Raw genomic sequence first — 14,789 nt, forward strand, 5'->3', positions numbered from 1 at the left:
AAGTCAGACTTTCGAGGCTTTTACCTTTTCTCTTATTAAAAAAAATAGTTTTGTTTTCAGGGAGTCCTGTTATAGTGGCTGTTAACACTTGCTTCAAGCCAAAATTTTGACCCAGTGGATTCCAGTTAGGAAAAAAAAAAAAAAAATTAAAAGCATTTTATATATGTCTTTACAAAAAGAAACACATGTGGTTATCAAGATGTGGTTATCAAGATGCAATGCAATATGTCAAGTTTGGGATGCTTTTTGTGCCCCAAGAAATTTAAAAAAAAAAAAAATTTTTTTTAAAAAAAAAGCATCTGCCCAGGTCCCCACCCATTAACTTTTAATGGGAATCCAGCTCTTCTAGCATTAATGATGAAATCAGTGTTACTCTCTCTGAAACTTTGCTCGCACCCAGGAATTTGGTCAGGACCTCTCTGCATCCCACTGGGGTTTGTCCCCTGCTCTCCCAGCACCCACAAGCTCATCTTGAATGTGTTTCTTGGTGACCCTCAGGGAGGGGAGCTCTCCGCAGGGATGCTCGGGAAGGGGTGAGCCAAACACCCCCAAGGTGCTTTTATATATAAGATTCGGTGATTGGTAAGTAAATGTTTTTCCATCGATAACAACAGATAGCTAAATCAAAGCTTCAGCGTGCCCTCGGATCTCTTAAACAGCATCATGGATTTCCTACCGAATCGGTAGATGAATCAAATACCTGGTGCGAGGCTGCAGATAATCCCGACGATTTATTTTGGGGGAGCCGGGGCGAGGGAAGGCGGGGGGCAGACTCCAACCCCGGCGAGGATTTGCGTATTAGTAAAAACAAACAATCCTGTAAATAACGAGACCCTCGTCCTGTCTCCACCACGCTACTCTTATTGAGTGAGTCAGATGTTCTGCTGATTAAAAATTGATCCATTTCAAAATCTAATCAACAGAATAGGATTCTTTCATATGTTATCAAGGCAGCTGCTGACAACAAAACCCAAACCTGTTATTAACCCATGAACCCCGATGACCTGAACCTGGCTAGGCTCTGCAACTGTAAATTATTCAGTAGTCCAAGAGCAATACCCGTAAGCCTGATAAATTTACGCCCCGACCGGAACCGGTGGGGGTTAAAGCCAATATCACAGACCCAGGGGTCCCCGGGGACGCAGTTCACGACACGCTGCCACTCTGTGTCATGCCTGGGAATACATTACCGGCGTCTGCTCAGCTTCGCCTTGCAAATGTCTAGTCCTTTTTTTTCTGGGTTTTTTTTTGTTTTTTAAATGACTTTCTGGATTCAGCACAGCACCATAGGGAGCAGCCCCACGCCGGCGGTGCAGCAGAGCCCCGGCAGCCCTGTGGGCACGGCCGGTCTCTGCTCAAGCCCTGGGTTGCTGCCGTTGAGCAAAACTCATAGGGCAAAATGTTTGCATCCCTGCTTTAGCCGTAGCCCAGCATTGCTGGTTCAGCCATGGAGGAACAGGGAAACTGGCGGAGCAATTGGCAGGTTTTTAAAATTTTAATCATTATTTTTAAGACCCACTTGCATTCCCCGCCCACGTTGCTCAACACGATGATGGAGACATCGCAATGGGTTGATGCCACCCCTAGGTATTACCCTGTGGTTTGCCTCTTGGATCTGGCTTTATGGCCTGGTGACGTTCCTCCATGGTCACACCGTGCACAGGGGACAGCCGGTTGGCACAGACCAGGCTCAGCTCTGCCAGGGCCCCAGCACTGAGCCTGGGCACTCCTGTGCTGCTGACTTGTACCTCCCCCCAAAAAACCCCATGTTCACCCAAAAGCACCCAGGACACAGAGGAGCCCCAGCCTCACCACAGGCTCCGACCCCACACTGCTGCCAGCATCCAGAGCAAGCCAGGATCGGGATCACCACCGGCTGAGCCACAGCAGCATCGCTTGGCTCCCCAAACCTCAAATTAACATCTTTCTGCAAGTTTTGGAGGGGGAGGGTGGGAAGTGGCAGTTTTAAGCGCAGGTTTTGATGCTTTTTGGGGCAAAGACCCCCTGCCCAACACTGTTGAATGCTTTATTTTCTACCCCAAGCTGCCCGGCCACAGGCAGCACCAGCCTGGTTGATCAGCCGCCAGCTGATGCACCCAGCGTAAGAGGCTTGAACCAGAACGGGGAAAAATCGGTGCCACGTATACCAAGCTCGAAGATAACGATGGCTGTTCTCTTAAATCGTAATATATTTATAAGTTTAATGACTCTCTGACCTCTCCTTAAAGCCCAAATAACCCCTGGGGAGCCCCCTCAGACTGGCCACAATCGATCCTGGCTGGGCTGCCATCTCCCAGCTAGCAGCAGCTCCCAGGGATGCTCCATGCGTCGGGTGGGAGGCGAAACCCCTCCTGACCCCCCGAAAAAACCCACTGGGTGCCAGCACCACACTGGGGCTTTTCAGTTATTTAATAGTGAGCCCATCACCATCCTTCACCCCACAACCTCAGGGGGACCTGGGGGACCCCAACTGGCATGGTATGGCTAAAAATACCAGATATTGACTTTTTTTTTTCCTATATTAAGTCCAAAAGCACTTTAAAAACAACCCAGAGAGCCGCTGGCAGTAGCAGCGCCCACAGGGATGCTCCCTGGCCTCCCCAGAAGCGAAGCCCTGGCTCCTCCCCAGCGGGGATTTTGGAGAGCCATGCTCTCCCCGGCATGCCAAAGAGGCTGGAGTCACAGCCTATCCCCACAGCCACGACGACAGCGCGCAGATGTCACCTCCATCAATTTTGGATCCAAATCTCGGTTGAAGGCATCAGGGCTGGGGGTATGAGGGCAGAGCACAGCCCCCTCTTATACAGGGGTGAGAAAAATACAAAAGCATCGGCAATTGGGCAGCGGGTACCATCCCCGCCAGCAAAAAACACAAGCAGAGCATTTTTGTGTTGGTTTTCCTTTTTTTTTTAAAGCCTCCCCAGTTAGAGGCTTCTGGCTGCACATCCCCAGGCTCCGCAGTCGGAGCAGGTTGATCTCCCACATAACTCCTGGACTGGGGCTCTGCGAGCCCCCAGCTATGGGTTACCTGCATTAAACCCCTGACAGGCTGCAGCCCCACATCCCTCCTCGTGCATGGTCCTGCCCACCCAGTTCCAGGGCTGCACAGATGCCCCACAGCACGACCTCCCCATCCACTTTAGCATCCTTACAAGGATGCCGCCTGGTGGGATACCAGAGTGATTCAGACACAGAGAACGCAGCAAGGGTTTGCCTCTTGGTAAATCAGATACTCTGTATAATTTCATTATATTACAAGGTAGATATCGGGGAATGAGTCTTGGAAGAGAAACTGAGTGCAGGATCCAGCCCAGGAGCAGCCCCATCCTGGCATAGCCAGCGATTAATTCCCACAATCTGCAAGGATTCACGTAAACAACCGCTGGTTTGTCTCACCATCATCATCATCACCACCGCTGCTTGGGGGGTCACGGCGGCTCCCTCAGCACTGCCGGGGCAGGCAGGCTCACCCAGCACCGACCATCTACCCCCTCTGCTCCCTCCTTGCTATCTAATAATCACACTTGTGCGAAGCTGTTGCTGTACATAAGGAAAAGAGAAAACATCCTTGGAGAGCCTAACAATCAGACAATTTTTAAGATCATGGAGCATTAAACCATTCCCAATAGGGTTTACTAATCAAACAGCCAAATCCTTCATAACCAACCAATCCCTACAGAGCAATTAAATCCTTCCCCTTTAAAACACTTGGCACGCCGTCTGGGGAGAAAAAGAAAAATTTGCAAAATTCATTTGATAAATTAACCAGGGAAAAGAAAGAAGTGAATCAAGCTTTGTTCTTTTATTTTTTTTTAATTATGGAATTCACAATGCCTGAATAATGTTTAATAAGAACTATGAAAATTCCTAACAGTATTACAACACAACACAAAAGAATTAACCTGGTTACCGTGAAAAATTGCATATTTAATTAAGAACTGAGAGTTCAAAACTATCCAGAGATTTCAAAAGTACCGTTGCCTAAGGGGCTAAATTACACGCTCGCAGTGCTGCTAACAGGGCTGGAGCGCGCAATCATTACCCAAGTGTCCCCATTAAGTGACAATGGGCAGATGACATCAAATTCATTTCAAAAGCAACAGGAATTGAAGCATTCGCTTGGGTAGTGGAAGGGAAAGCGACTATCCTGCTGGTATAAACCAGACCCCTTGTTGATAAAGGCAATAATTAAAGAATAATGTTAATTAGCTGCTTTTATTTGAAAGAAAAGTGCAGTGGCAGGAGACGCTACCTCTGCGGCATGTGCTGAGTATGGCGCGGGTGAAGCTGCTGGCCCTGGATGGCCACCAGTGTCCCGGATGCCAGGACACGTGCCAGAGCTGTACCCCGGGCTGGGTCTCACTGGCCCCAGGCACCTGCCGGCCCCAGCCAGCCCTCAGCTCTGCCAGGGCTGGGGTTGGGGGGAGTTAAGAGGTGGTTGGGATCAGCAGAGCGCGGCCCATCACCAGTGCCAGAGGAAGGGAACCAGAGCGGCACGGCCAGGGCATCCTGCTCCAGCTCCAGCACAACAAACGTGGCACCGGCCAACGCTCACCGGGGGAGAGACCCCATGGAAGAGCCTTCACCGGCAACTCCGGCACTGAATTCGGGGCCCAAGGTTGCTGCTCAGGAGACCTAGTACAGGGAGCTGCAGTATGGGGATCCCCAAGAACCCTCCTCCTGGAGGGCACTGTCCTCCCCATCACCCCATCCCAGCCACCGGGCGCTGCTGCATCGCATGCAGCCATCACGGGGGGCTTTTCGCAACACCGCTCCCCCAAACCGTGCCTCCGTGGGGCAGAGCCCACCGCTCCCTGGCTGCGCTGCCAGACCCCACTGCTCCCCCCTTGGCCAAGAAACCGGGGAATGGACGAGAGGGGTAATAATTACCCAGCTCTTGGGGATGAAGCAATGTTTGCAAACCACTGCGAGAGCCACAGACGAAGGCAGCTCTCCCTGTCGGCACGATTAATAAAGAATAAATGTCCTCTGCAGCCAGGCTAAGCAATAACACACCGGCTCCGGCGCCGAGGAGCGGCTGTGCTTACACCGCACATTACAAGACCCGCTGCCAGCACCAGGTAATACTTTATTATGTTATCCCGATGGAAGAAAACAAAGGATGCCCGAGGTCCTGACTTCGGTGTAAAACTGCAGAAGCGTTACCAAAGGCAACGGCAGCATGCTCAGAGCAGCTGACGCACGGCACAGCTCCCACCAGAGGAATATTTACACGGGGTTCAAATTGGTTATTTACTTTTTTAGAAATCTGCGTTGCAGAAGAACTAGCTAGCATGCACATGCCAAGCAATTAATATTAAAATGGCCACGCGTTAGCAGCAAGTCGCTTAAACTGCGGCTAAATCAATACTCTGGGGTCCTGTTGCAGCTTTGGGGAAATCATTAAGTGCTACACCAAAGTAGTCAAAAAAATAATTATACAGCAAGGCCGTTTTAAAAAAAAAAAACAAAAAACAAAAGCACTGAAACCATTTTGGAAGGAGGCGTCGGCATGTTCAGCTGCGTGAAATCGGGAAGCTCAACTTAAAAGAAAAAACACCAATTGCGGGGAATACTGCAAAGCAGCTCTTCAGCAGACATGGCCAAAATAAGTCATATTAAACATACAGATGAAGTTGAAGGACCCCATCATTGCATTCTGATGGTTGCATTCTGAACCCCATTCTGACGGGGTTCCTGCCTGCAAGCCCGGGGTGAGCAGTTATTGCCCCCCTTCATCCAGGGTTCCCCCTCCGCCCCAAACCCAAGCTGGGATCTGCCAGCGCTGGCCAGGGCAGATGCTCCTGTGCCCCTGCTCATTAACAAGCACTGCGGTAAATAACGAGCACTTCAGCTTTCCAGGCTATCTAAGCATTTTGGTTAGATTTTGCTGATGACCCCCTGTGGCTGGCGGCTTGCTGGCTGCGAGAGCTAGTTCTTCATTGCACTGATACAGCCTGGACTGCCTTGCAGAGATGCCCCCAGAGATCCTCTGCACGGGCAACTGAAATGGCACACGCAACCCTTCTGAGGGCCTTTTGCTGGGGGAAACGATGGCCAAGTGCAAAGGCACAATTGCCAGGATGCTGCCAGGCCCCTTCCGAGGTGATTCACCCCGAAATCCTGGTTTGCAAGAATACTCCATCCCTTCTCCATCCCTTGCACCCCAGAAGCAGGGAAACTGAGGCACAAAGCCACAGCCCAAAGCAGCAAGCCAGTGCTGGGACAGAGCCCGACCCAGCATTGTAGCTGTTTCACTCCATCCTTAATGGCAGAGATTTCTCAGCCTGCAATGGGGAAGGGGACACAATCCCGTTATTTTACAGTGGGCTGGGAACAGGAATCCTGAATTTTAACCCTCCTGCAGAAAAACCCAATGCCCCATGCTCAGCCTCATTCTCCCCACTGAGCCTTGAGATGAGGAGGTGAGGCACCCACAGACTCCACTCCCCCCAAACCCCCTACCCCATCGCCAAAGCCAAGCCAGGAGAGAGGGATCTTAGCAAGACAGCTGTCTTGAGCAAGCCAGACGTGGCAAGGGGCCGAATCCTGCTTCCCAGGTTTTGCTGTCTCGGCAAGACACACCAAAGGCTGCAGGAAAGCATGCACCACAAAAAAATGTGATTAAAGGCAACTCAGTCATACATCCTAATGCAACACACACGAGAAAGTGTTACGAAAGGGGAAAACTTTTTAATAAAGTCTGCAAGTATATATTCCTCCTTTATCAACCTCAAGATTTATTGACCCAAGAAGCCATATTGACTGAATAAATCTTGATAATGACCCCAGCAGAAGTCAATACCTGCTTATTATCTCCCAAGTTGGGGAATTACATCTTTCGGTAATAGGAGCAGGATGGTACAAAATGTTCTGAGAAACTTCACCCAGGCTTTTTGGGGGGAATGGATGCCTCTAATGTGCCTTTTCCAATTCGAGAGGGAATCTGCTACACCATTAATACAGTGAGCGAGCTGCTATGTGGTTTCTATCTCGAGGTCTGGCAAGGGGTGAGCACACACCATCGTTTTTGAACCCTAAATTAATTTCATTTCAAGGCAGGCTGTTGAGGAGCAGGATGCTGCAGCTCGCCATCGCCCTCCCTCTCTGCAAACAATGGCCCCGCATTTTCAATTTGCCATGTTGTGTTGGCAGCTCCCGGGACAATTCCCTGAAATTCAAGACGTGGGAATTCCCGCAGCCGGGGATGTATAGCACCATGATTATGCCAGCACCCAAGGGAGGAGGGGAGAAGCATCCCCGCCATCCCACAGGACACGCAGCCACCCCTGGGAACCCAAATACACTGCTTTTCTCCAACCAGCAAAAATAGGAGTGATAAATGGGGGGGCAGAGGGGCTGCTCCAGCCCCTAAATCCATAGGCAAGCAAAGCCTTCTGCATTTAAAGATGGTGCTTCTTTTGCCAACAGTTAACTTTCCGTTCAGCAGAGAAAACAGTAGCTATGGGACTGGTGCGTACAACAATTATGCCTGCATTTTTATTTGAAGTCTCTGCAGACAGCAAGAAAAATTAACTGAAGGGAGCAGTTCCTGTGCCAACATATGGAAGGAGATGAATAGCGAGTTCTGCATGCTCTGCTGAGGTTATCTAGTTAAGCAAGTACCTCCTAAAGGACTCGCAGGCTGGGAGTGTACTGTTTGCTTAATCTGGTCATAAATAATAATTCAGATCACCAAACGTTTTAACATTCAGCTCCACCTGCAGCACAAAAGCCCTACTGAGCCCTGCCAAACTCAGGGCCGCAAGGCAGCGGGAAGTGACGACGCAGCCTGGGGACCCCAAGGAAATGGCTCCCCTCTCGCCATCAAGCCATGCCGGGCATCGATGCAAGAGGCTCCTCCACCGCGCGGGCTGGCCTGAGTTGGGGGCAGCAGGCAGCTGCCTCCACCCCATGAACACCCCTCCGTGCTCTCCCCCATTTTGGTGGGCACAGCAACCCCAAGCGCTCTGCTCACTGTCTCCATGCCCATCTCCAAGCTGGATAACCTGCCAGGACGTGGCAGCGCTGATACCCTTCCCTCTGGTCCCATAAAAATCAAATTATATTTCCATCCCTGTCCCCTATTCGCCTCTTGGTCACAATTCCTTTTGTTTTTTTTTTCCTCCCCCTCCCTCCAAGGCCATAGAGACAATCCACTAAACTGGATCAGGAGGCCAGCGCGTACATCTCTAATGGGCTGCAGCACGCACACAATTAATTAATGGATTTATTAATTAGGGAAGAAGTCACTCTTCGGTCTGGAATTGGGGTCACCAGTTTCTAAAGTGAGAGCTGCAGAGCTAAAGATAAACTCTCATTTTCTGCAGCTCTTTTCTTGTCTGGCAGCGTCTCAATTATTCAGCCACAGGAAAAAAAAACCACATTTCACTTCAGGAACTTCATGGTCCGACTTTCTGCCGATGCACAACACAGACCCAACAGCAGGTGGGACCAGGAACATGGCCCATCTCATTCTCCCCTTCACATATAAATTAGAAATGTTAGAAATAGCAAGTATTTCCTTCTAATGAAGGATTTGGGGGGACCAGTGGGATGTGGGATGGATGCTGCACCTTAGCCTGTCCCAAGGAGGGAGCTGCAATGGAGGTGTGGAAGAAGGGGACACCGCAAAGTGGTCAATGATGGTGACATCCAGAGGCACATGAGTCCCCCAGCCACTGAGGTTTTAATGGGCCATGCTGGAGCATCAGCTATGCTTTGGTGGTCAGTTCAGCTGAACCTCCTTGGTGGCACATGGAAGGGACAATCATTTCTAGCTGCCATAGCCCTAGAAAGGAAACAGGGCTCCTGGGTGAAGGAAAGAAACATCACTAATGTCCCTGCCAAGAGACAGGCTACAGAGCACAGCCGCGATAGGAGACAGCAGAGAAGCCACATGAAGAGCACCATCACAAACACCCTGGTCATTGGGAACCTCTCGAGAGGAGCACACAACTATCAGACAACAGATAACCCAAACACGAGACAGACATTTGCAGAGAACCAGGTTTCATTAGTGCCACTGCTCCTAAATTCATATTAACTGTTAAAACAGGACAATTCTGCAGCCCACGCTCCCACGCACAGGGAGTGGCCGGAGCCACTGGAAAGCACAAACCATGTTCACAACCCCACAACGCTCCTTTGCCAGCCCCGAGCACAGGCCGTACTTACATAAACCCTGAGATTTCAGCTTGGAAAGATGAAATCCCCCCGAGATGGGGACACCCAGGGTCCCCTCGGGCTCCCCCCTCTTTCTGTTGGGCCCGGCGACCACAGGCACCATCCCACCCTCCACCTCCACAAAGCAGGGGTGGGAACGGACAGCGTTGGGTGCTGGAGACGCTGGAGGAAACTGGAAGGTCCCACCGGTCTCTCCATAAGAGCCCTAAAAACCACACAGGACCCAGGGAATTTGCAAAGTGAAGTTCCCCCTGTTCACAGCCCCAAAAACACCTTGGCCTCCCCCCGAGGTTATCCTGCCCACGGGCTGCTCCACAAGAGTGCAGTTAAGTTTATTAGTCCAAGCTCCAGGAATTAAGCTTCAGCCAAGAGGACTGATAGCTTATTTACTGCTGTCATCTACATAAAGAAGAATTTTGACACATTGTTAAATGATAGCACATTTAGATAAGTCAAGCTGTCATATCATTTAATGGATGTCTAAACTCCCTCTGTAGCTGATATGTAAAATTTATGCACTTCAGAATATCATAAGGTTATAATATTTTAATCACATCCACAGGTTTTTTTTTTTCCCCTCCCCTAAACTTTGAACAGAAAAAAACATTCCATCAACCACACCACGCTCCAGGGCTCCCGGCACACCACCATCCAGCAGAGCCGCCACCGAAGTTTCTGCCCAACTCCGCTCCGGCATGCAGAGAGCATTTGCATTACGGGAAATAAAAAGAAGAGCATTTTATTTGACGAACCAAACACTGGAGCTGTATAGCCAGAGCTCATCTGCATAATGATATGTGAAGACATTTATAAAAGATGGCTATAATCGGTCTCTCTCCCCTCACTCGCGGTTGTATTTATTATCCCAAATCAGCAACTCACAACTCTTCCCATTTTTTGCCGTTTTAACACAGAACGGGTAGGACTAAAACAGCATCCGGCACGCAGAGCATGTAATCCATACAATGCTAACCGGAACATAATAAACCACGAGCAAATTAAAACACAAAAAACCCATAAAGGTATGAATCCCACTATGACTATTATACACAAGAAAGCTGTAAAAAAATACTGCATTAGTAATGTACACAATAAAACAATCTCATAACCCAGTGAAATATGTCTGGTATTATCTTTGATAGAATTTTATCTCTTCTCATTTCCGAGACTATTTGCTGTAAAAAGGCCCAATGCCGTTTCGATCAAAGTGCTGCCGAGTAGCACATTATCTACATGTTTTACATATGCCCACCATTCATCAGGGTTGCTCAAACTCTGCCATTCCTGCCAGCTCCAGGCCAGCAGACCTGCTCAGACACATGCATTAAAAAGGAAGAAAAAAATACCAAAAAAGCTCTTGGAAGAATAATAAATGGATTGTTCCCCCCCCTCCTTTTTTTTTTTTCTTTTTCTTTTTTTTTTTTTTCTTTTTTTTTTTTTAAATAGAGGGCATTAGGCCAAGCTGGCACAAGGTCACCTTTCCCACCGTGATCCCAGCGAGGCGGCAGAACTGCTGCCTGGACAGAAGTCAATCCCTACTGCTCCCTCTCCAGCTCCGCACCCAGTCACAGCCACCCGGACATGCAGAACGGTGAGGAAGAAGAGCTGCCCACCTCCCAGCCCACCTCTCCCTCTGGCAAAGTCTCTGTCCCCTTCCCCCCCCCCCCCCCCCCCCCCCGCAACAAACCCACGGAAAAGTAGCTGCCAATATTTGCCTTTAAATAAAGGTCTGCGCACACCCAGGAAAAGTCATTAGCGTGATGTAGCAAGGAATGCTTTTGTATCTGAAGCGCTTAGACCCGTAATCCCTTTCCGACCACGATGCCATAAATGAGCAGTCATGGCAAGCCGACCGGCCGCGGTACCTGCATTACTTTTAGGGTAGCGCATCACAGATGTAGCACGTAATCTGCTTAAAAGCCAAAATGTATTAAATGCTGGAACTGTTGATACAGTACCGAAGCACCATAAATCGCATTTCAATTTGTTTACTCCCCTATGAAGCATGCTGCATTTTAAACTCCGTAATATCCTACAGGGATAAACCCATTTAATATCCATGTAAATGAGCGTTTCGGCTTTTGTAGTAGATCCAGGTTGGGTTTCATCCCATTATGTTGGAAGAGCTATTGTGTTAATTATCCGCCTGCCTGCTACATAGGTGCCTATTTAAGGTCACCAACTGTCAGCATCCCCTGACAAACCTTCCCTCGTACCCGGTAACAAAGGACTTACCGTTAATTTCACAGACCGAGGGCACTACGGCGGGATACGGCATCCGTGACCTGCCCAGAGCCACAAAGGATCTCTCTCCCGCCGCATCCATCACAAGTCCCAAACGCCGGCAGCCTGCCCTTACTGGAGCCGGTTCGCAGGACCCACCGGCAGCCGGTTGATGCCGATCGCCTTCCCCGACATTCAGGGCTGACCAAGCCCCGGCCTCGGCCCCGCGAACCCCCGGCCCTGAATAACAATGGGAGCTCGGCGGGGCTCCGGGCAGCCCCGCTCCGCCATCCCCCCGGGGCTAACGCGCAGCCATCAGCTCAATACCGAGGCTCTGCCCTCCCCAGCGCCCGGCTCCAAACATCAGCTGGGAATGCAATTACAGTGCCGCCCCCGCTCCCGGAGGAGGGGACACGGGGACACCGGGGACACTTTGCAGCCCCCGGGCACCTGCGGCTCCGCTCCGCGGGCGGGGACCGCAAGAAACTTGGCGGAGCGGCGCGGGGGGCCGCGCTCCCCGCAACTTCATCCCGCGCAACTTCCCTCCCTCCCTCCCTCCTCTTCCCCCCTCCCCTCCCCTCCCGCCGGGGCGGAGCGGCGGCCGCCACCCCCCCCCCCCCCCCTTCCCGGCCCCGCTGTCACCTCGGGGGCGGCGGGGCGGGGGCCGGGGCGGCGCGGCTCCATTGCCGCTAGCGCTGCTCCATGCTCCCGGGCGGCGCCGAACAAAGAGCGGCGGCGGCGGGGATCAATTTCTGATACCTATCGATGGGGAAGGGCGGGCGGAGGGAGGGAGGGCGGGAGGGAGCGGGGGGGGGGGGGAAGAGGGAGGGATGGGGGCGGCCGCCCGGATCCCCCCCCTCCCCGCCAGCCCCGCCGCCGCCACCAACCTGGAGCCGGCGGACATCAAACCGCGTCCGGTATCGAAACATCGATCCCACGTCGGCGGCCATCTTGGGGGAGACCGGAGGCGCGGAGAGGCGCGGAGGGGAGCGGAGGAGACCGCCCGCCTCCACCGCCGGGGGCGGCCCCGCCGCCGCCGACTCGCCCCGCCCGCGCTCCGCGGGGAGGGAAAGGGGCGGCCTCTCCCCCTTTCCAACCCCCCCCCCGCGGGTGGTGGGACCCCCCCCGCGGCTCCTGCGGAGCAGCCCCTCACAGGCCTCCGCCGGGGAAGGGGCGCAGAGCCTGGGTACAATGGATTTTTTTTAAAATTTTTTTACGACAAATCGGTGTTTTAAGAACACCCAGCCGTCGCGGGAAGGTGGCAAATCGCCATCCGGAAGCCGCTGGTTAAACTTTTTTAGGTTTGTTTGGTTTGGTTTTTGTTGGGTTTTTTTTCCCCTAACCTGACACATCCAACACCTTTGACCCTGGGGGCAATTGCCACAGCAAACATGCTCACAGCACACCACGGCCAGAAAAATCCCCAAATTCAGACTGGTTTAGGACTATATTTTTCAATGACTCCATGCAGTTGGGCTCTGAAGAATGCAAACAACCTGAACAGAAGAACGGGGCACAGCCAGTAGCTCTTGGGCAGTAACAAAACCTGTCCAAGAAATACCCCCTTTGCTTTCCTACCAAAAAATAAAGATCTTTACAGTTTCTGCCCCGAGTTGCCCCCATACCTGGTCATACCGACCACACCAACATCCCAAGGGCTTTGAGCATTAATTTCCTTTCCCCAGGGGAGAGCGGTAACATCCCAGCAGAGCCGTGCCATGTTTGCACTGGAGGGACCCCAGTGCTTTTGAGCAGAGAAGGGCTGGGCTGCCCTTTCAGGTACATTTTGCAGGCAGGTATTTGCAGACCAAGCAAGTGCGGCATTTTAATATTCCTCCTAAGGAGCAGGTAATACCCAAAGCTGTTGTGCAGACACGTGCACATCTCTGCTCATGGAAGAGCCCGGGGCTTCTGCCAGGCTGTGACACAAACCCCACATCCCAGCTCCCTTCCTTGGGACCCAGTGTGGGGCAAGCTGGGACCCCCACCCCCCCCATGGAGGGGGATGCAGTCCTGAAGTATTGCCCCGGGCTCGCAAGCTGTGGGTGCAGCTTTGCCTCTGAAACTGCAGAGAAGGTGAGAGCAGGATGCAGCAGCCCCCTCCTTCACCAGCACGCTGGTCTCCCCCATCTTACCTGTCACCATTTGCTGCTGCAGAGATCCCAGTGCTCGGAGGGGCTGGAGGGAGACAGTCAGTCGTCCCAGCAGCCTCCGCTACTCATGTGCATGGACACCAGCAAACCCAGGACAAGTGCTTCTGCTGCTGTCACTTGTAGTCCTTCACTGTCCCAGCCCCAAAGCTCTCAGCTCCTCTCGCTGCAGCAGATCTTGCAGCACTGGAGCCTCTCTCTGCACCTGGCTGGGGAGGAAGCGGCTCCTCGGCCGTCCCAGGGCTTGGCCCCACCTGGCAGCTCAGGCACCATCCTGCTGCTGTTACCTGCATTTTGCAGGGCTCTTGGGATTCCACTAAAAAGCACAGTTTGAGTTAAGAAGATGCCAAATAAAAGGAATATCCTTCAAACTCCACCCTGCTCTGCAGGCGCTTCCCACTGTCATGGGGACAGGTCTGCTCCTTCTCTTCTTGCTGTCTGAAGTTCACCCAGGCCAGGAAAACTGTCCAAAAGGATAAGGCAGACACCCAAAGTGACCTTGGCACCATGCTGTAGCACAAACAGCTAGGAAATGATCTCATCCTTCTCATCTCTTCCACTCAGAGAAACTCAGAGCTGCTCGCAATCCCACAATTGCAAAACGCCTCAGGCAGAAGAACAAGTGAACAGAAAATCAAAGTTCAAAGAAAGGATTTGCAAGAGCCAAGGCAGTTTGTGTTAGAGAGAGCCTGGATGCTCCTGCAAGCCCTGCTCCAGCCTCTTTCCCACCTCTAGCGCTGGATGGAGAAGGGGGGGGTCCCACAGCAGAGCCTCCTCACAGTGCTGCAACAAAAGCATCCGCCTGGAACTGCTGAACCCCAGATGCAATTGCAAATGCCGAGCTGAAACCTCAACCCCACTGGCATCAACAGCAAACTCCACAGATGCTCTGACACCCCAACCATTGGGTGCCTCTGCACTGCCCCTGCCTGGGTGCACCCAAGTCAAGCACCCAACTTTGCTCTGAGAGCCCAAGCACTATAAATAGATCCTCTCTTAACTCCACGGCCACAAAAATCAGAGAGCCCAAACCACTGGGAGGCATTGAGATTTGTAATGAGATTGGGTCTGCTGGTGGTGCCAGGCAGGTGCTTCACCTTTGGCTTAACAAGGCTGTAATTAGCCAGGGGTGAGAGCACAGGCTGTGCAGGGGGGGATGCCTCCATGGGAATTCATTTCAGTCTCTCTCTCTCAGAGCCATGCACAGGGGGAAGTTTGGTTATAGATGGG

The 14,789-nt window shown here is 51.9% G+C and overlaps 1 protein-coding gene across 1 annotated transcript in view; it reads right to left on the reverse strand.

Annotated features, from left to right (window-relative positions):
- Positions 1-12,428, reverse strand: part of CUX2 (cut like homeobox 2) — a 68,820-nt gene extending 56,392 nt beyond the window's left edge. The window contains 1 exon segment of the mRNA XM_052796477.1: positions 12,297-12,428. Coding sequence (XP_052652437.1) covers positions 12,297-12,359 — 63 coding nt within the window. The 5' untranslated portion in view covers positions 12,360-12,428.
- Between the last annotated feature and the right edge of the window lie 2,361 nt (positions 12,429-14,789).

The sequence above is a fragment of the Harpia harpyja genome, chromosome 9 (genome assembly GCF_026419915.1).
Source record: "Harpia harpyja isolate bHarHar1 chromosome 9, bHarHar1 primary haplotype, whole genome shotgun sequence".
In the NCBI taxonomy this organism is placed as follows: Eukaryota; Metazoa; Chordata; class Aves; order Accipitriformes; family Accipitridae; genus Harpia; species Harpia harpyja.